Here is a 5,360-nt window from a genome sequence, read left to right as displayed (position 1 = left end):
AATTTTTGACTCATGTACTTATAACTTGTTAGTCAAATTTGTGTCTTCTAGGTTGCAACACCCCCATGATACATCTTCAAGGATATGAACATGTATGGCCAAGCACAATCAATAAGAGTGCATCTAAACTCCAAAATCAGTCTCCGTAATAGTCTATGTGTTTCCTACTGCCAAAGGGGCCCTTTAGAGTGGTGTTGGGTTTTTTTTAAAATTTTTTATTTTTTTTTTATTGTTGTTGTTGTTTTATGTACTATCCAATAGGATCCAACTGGCACAAGAGGAGATTGTCCCTCCTTCTCCAGCAGAGTATCTGGTGAATTTGAACCATCTGCCTTTGGGATTCAGGGCAGCTTTTGCCACTATGCCACCATAGCTCCCTAATTTTGTGACCTTGTACAAGTAGTTTAATGGCTTTGGGCTTCCGCTTCCTCATATTAAAAGGAAGAATTTTAAGTTTATGAACTCCGGAGTCTTTATAGCTATATCATGTTATGATTTCACAGTTTAGTAATCTTGTTTCTTTCTTTGGAGTCCAAAATACCTTATTTAAGGAACAATATAATCTAAGGTGTCCTGTTTTCTGATAATATTAGGAAAAATAAGAATAAAAAAATTGCCCAGGAAAAGTAGGATTGCAAGAATGTAGATCAGAGCTGTGGTATGGATTCTTGCCATGGATGTAGTCAACTACTTGAGTAGTTCCTCAGGTGAGGGCCATGTGTACAGTTGATGTTTATTTAAAAAATATAATTAGCTATTTCATAGTTAGTTAATTCCAATTTGTGTTCAGAGTATGTGGACTGATAGTCTATTACATATTACAAATCAGTCAACACAAATATCTGTGTTGCCTAATTTTAGAAGTTCCATTATTAAGATTATGCTTAAAAAAAAGATTATGCTTAAAAAGCTCAGTTTTTTAAAAAAGCTTTCAATGCACTTCTAAAATTTTCTTCTATCATCTCTGCAATTACACACTCTAACATCCTTAATATTTTTTTTTCTCCTTACTTATGGAATTTTTGTGAGAAATATGGATAACTTTGGAAATTCCCTAGCAGGTCAGCTATGTGTTGGTTTTGACTTGATGCCAATGATCAAGTGAGCGGCAGTGTTTTCTGCTTTCATTTTATGACTGTGTTTAATATCTCGTGCAGACTGTGATATGTATAAGGGTAGAATTTGTGGCTGATTTGTTATTTCATGTATCACCACAAATAAGTGGTACTCACAAGTGTTTGATGCTGGAGAGAATAATAGGCATAGATAAAGGTAAAGACACTAGTTAAACTAATGAGTCACTGAAAAAATTAGGAACACCCTTGATGAACTATACTCACACAGTGATTATAGCAAGGGGCTTAATTAAGCACAGCAGAGGTTATGAGGATGGCAAGAGATGGGTGGTGGTTTGTTCTATTGTCTATGTAGTCAATAAGTTGGAGTCAACTCAAAGGAAACTAATGAAAGCACACCTGTAAATAAAATTTTCTTTATTTTTTAAAATTTTTCTTTGTTTTAAAAGTAGTCTTTGATCATGAAAAAAACTTTAAAACAAACTCTAAAGCTTGAATTTTTGTCTATGTGATCGCTTGTAGTAACAGTGACAATTGACTTAAGATTGAGATGAATTTAAAAACGTAAATCAACACATCACTTCTGATAAGTGGGATCTCTGCACAACAGATTCAGTTTTGTGTTTCATGCATATGCTTTGGTTTTTAGATTACACAGTCTTACACATCTGAGTATAAATTACAACCAGCTAGCCAGCGTTCCTGAAGAACTTTGTTTCCTTGAGAATCTTCGTGAACTTCAGCTTAACCACAATCAGCTCACTCACATACCTGAAGAGATAAAGTTTTTGAAGAAGCTCGAGAAGCTGCTTCTAATCAGGAACAGCATTACAAGTTTACCAGAGGTAAGCAAAACATAGATCAAAAGTTTTCTTTCCTTGGAGAGAAACTCGTAATAATGAAAGTTAGAGAATAGATCTGTTTGAGTGAAAAGCTCTTGAGTATGCAGGTCCTGTTGCCTGAAAATTAAATGTAGTCAGTTTCCAAATTCTTTTGAGAGAAGCTTATGACTTAGATTATTCTGCATACTTAGGGATGCTGGATTTAGCAAGTAAAATACAAAAATGCTCTGGTAAATATGCATTTCAGATACCCAAACAAAAGGAAAAAACCAAACCCGTAGAGTCAAGTTGATTCTAATTCGTGGCCACTCTATATTGGGTTACCAAAGTTGTACGTCTTTACAAGCAGAGACTGACCATCTTTTTCCTACTGTGCACTTTGGTGGATTTAAACTACCAGCCTTTAAGTTACCAGCATTACTTGTAAAGCACTACTTACTCCACCAAGACTTTTTGAATTTCAAATAGTGATGAATAATTTTTTTTTAAGTGTACTTTCTGCTTTCGTGGGTTAGTGGCAAGAAACTGTGCTGCAATCCGGAAAGCACACAGTTCAAATCCACCAGCTGCTCAGTGGGAGAAGGATGGTCAGTCTCTGCCTTTGAGAATAACTTCCTCTGAAAAACTTCAGGAGGGTCAGCTATGGGTGTGTTCCACCTCCACAGCACAGGACAACTTCTTTCTCATTGTCAAATCAGCACCAACTCACAGCGACTCACAGAAGACACTTCCTTAGGTTTCTCATTTAAATTGTGTGTGAGGAGATTGGCCATTGTTCTGCAGCAAAACCACTGGTAAATTTGAACTGCCAGAGAAGCCTGGCCTTCGAGTCTGCATTGCAATCCTTGGGGTAAGTCACCAGTGGCTGCTCCCTATTTTAGTATAAACATGTCCTCAGTATTGGTTGGGATATACTTTTGTTTACTGAAAACTCACGATCAATGTTGTTGAGTTGGAACTGATTCTTTGACTCTGCAGCAGGTTTTTGGAGGCTATAAATCACATGGGAGTTTACCCATTTTTCTTGGGTTAATGCAAACACGCAGACAGGTGCCACTTTTAGGTTAGCAGTTGTTGTTGATTGCCATCGAGTCGAGCATGACCCATAGCAACCTATGAGCAAAAGGCCTGAAGCCTTTCTATAACTATGGTCATTTATTAAAGTTCATACGGTTTCCAGAGGCATGTTGTTTAGGAAGTGGATAACACTTACCATTAGATCTCTGTATGCTTTAAATATTTCCCAAATACTGCTTGAGATATTCAAAAGAATATTTATCATTTATCTGAATTTGAAATTTAAGCGAGTGTTACATATTTTGTCTGGCCATTCTTTACACAACACAAAATAGAAGTGCCTTGAGTTGTAGAATGTGTACTAGATGTCTTCCATTTCTCCTACCCTTGATCTCACCATTTTACTCTAACCTGCTCTGGGCCTGGTTATGGGCGTAAGTGAGTTTCTTTATTGTCTGTTTCCTCTTGGACGTGGTCAATGCAAAGCATCAGCAGAAATGAAAGAATGAGGGAGGCGTCAGTACCAGATGGTGTTCCCCTGGTACCTTTCCTGATAGGATGTTGAGAGATGGATGCATGTCTTTCTTAAAGGCCATTACTAGTTTGGATTCCTACTCGATGGTAAATACCAAGAATAATAACAACAGGGTAAGGAGGTTCTTTTATAGACAGTTACTCCCTCCTTTTGCCATGTTAGGAAAAGGGTGGTTAAAACAAATGGCCAGAAGCTATTTCTAGATTCTGGTATCTTTGTGAATTTTAAGAATTATTTTTATTGGTTAAAGAAACCTTATCCTATCACAGTTTTTAATATACAGTGCCTTATTTAAATACTTTTCAAATTTTCTATTTTGAGGGTTTCCTGCTAGGACCTGCTTTTTTACATTCTGTCCTTATACAAATTAAAATTAATTAGATAGGACGTAAATAGATGCCATAAAGTAAGCTTAGGAATAAAATAACTCAACTGGTGGGGGTAGGTCTTGCAATAGCTTTACAGTTTCATTTTTTTTTCTCTCCCGAGAATATCCTTTATAAAATTTAAGTAGTGTAATGTGATATGTAAATATATGCCAAGGATATTTTTAAATTTTATTCTAAACTTTGTTAAGAAATCCTAGTAAACAAATGAGAAAATACCTTCAAATTATAAAAGTGTGAGTCCTTTACGCAAGGAAAAATTCAATAATTAAAACAATAATATATCATTGCTAGTGAAACACTGTATTATTACTTAGTGCTTAAAACACCTATGATGTAGTTTGTCTTATTATCCCCATTTTAGAAAGAAGAAACAGATAGGTTATGTAATGTAGACACAAAATATAAAGAATAAACGAGGGACTCAAACTCATGTCTATTTGACTTATAGTTTGTTCCTTCAAGTTAATTTCTCTCAAGAGGCAATTTTCTGAACATTGCTATTGTTTTGCGCCATTGAGTCACTTGAGACTTATAGTGACGTATGTACAAGAATCCTAAACCCGCTCTATCCTGTGCCAACTTTATTGTTTCTGACACAGCTACCCGCATTAACCTAGTGACTGAATCAGTCCATCTCATCAAGGGTCTTCCTCTCTTGCGCTGTCCCGCCACCCTCCCAAGCATGATGTCTGTCTCCAAGGACTGGTCCCTCCTTTTAACATGTCCAAAGTATGTCAGAGGAAGCTTCAGAATCCTTGCCTCCAAGGAGCAACCTGATTTCACCCTCTCCAGGACAAACCTGTTTGTTCTCCTAGTAGTCCATGTTATATTCAACACACATCTCCAGCACCACAGCTCAAAGGCATCAATTCTCTTTCTATCATCCCTAGTCATTGTCCAGCTCTCTGACACATAGCAAGCAATTACAAAGACTATAGCCTGGATCAGATGCACCTTAGTCTCCAGACTGATGTCCTTGCTCTTCAGTACTCTGGAGAGGTACCTGACAGCTGACTTTCCCAATGCAATTCATCTCTTGTACCAAGAGTGTTGATTTTGGAGCCAAGCAAACTAAAACTGTTAACAATCTCAATCCCTTCACTATCAATAATGATGCTGTCAATTGGCCCACCGGTGAGAATTTTTGTTTTCTTGATGTTGAGTTCTCTGAACATAGCAAAAGAATAGTGCCTGGATTAAAAATCAAGAAAAAAATCATACAAGATTGCTGTTATAAAATAGGATGGCCCTTGGGGTGAATAGGAAAAGAATGGATAGATAATAAACTCTGCACTGGAATAGCTAAAGGAAAGGACTATCTGAAAGGAATGTATGATTAGACATTATATGTATGAAAATTAACAATCTAGAACAAGATGTATGGGGCATTTTGAGTCAGATGACCATATGATATATTACTCTGGAGATGAAAAGACAAGGAAAAATGGGGTTGCCTTCATAGTAAAAAAAGTAATTTCTAGATCCATCTTGAAGTACAACA

The 5,360-nt window shown here is 36.5% G+C and overlaps 1 protein-coding gene across 1 annotated transcript in view; it reads left to right on the top strand.

The window, feature by feature from the left end:
* The window catches only part of LRRC69 (leucine rich repeat containing 69), a 109,244-nt gene that overhangs the window by 34,656 nt on the left and 69,228 nt on the right, over positions 1-5,360 (top strand). The window contains exon 4 of the mRNA XM_006884628.1: positions 1,726-1,921. Coding sequence (XP_006884690.1) covers positions 1,726-1,921 — 196 coding nt within the window. The remainder of the gene's footprint in view (positions 1-1,725; positions 1,922-5,360) is intronic.

This window comes from Elephantulus edwardii, unplaced genomic scaffold, assembly GCF_000299155.1.
Source record: "Elephantulus edwardii isolate Elephantulus edwardi_28Jun2011 unplaced genomic scaffold, EleEdw1.0 scaffold00036, whole genome shotgun sequence".
NCBI classification, from domain to species: Eukaryota; Metazoa; Chordata; class Mammalia; order Macroscelidea; family Macroscelididae; genus Elephantulus; species Elephantulus edwardii.
This window is presented reverse-complemented; position numbering and strand designations above follow the sequence as displayed.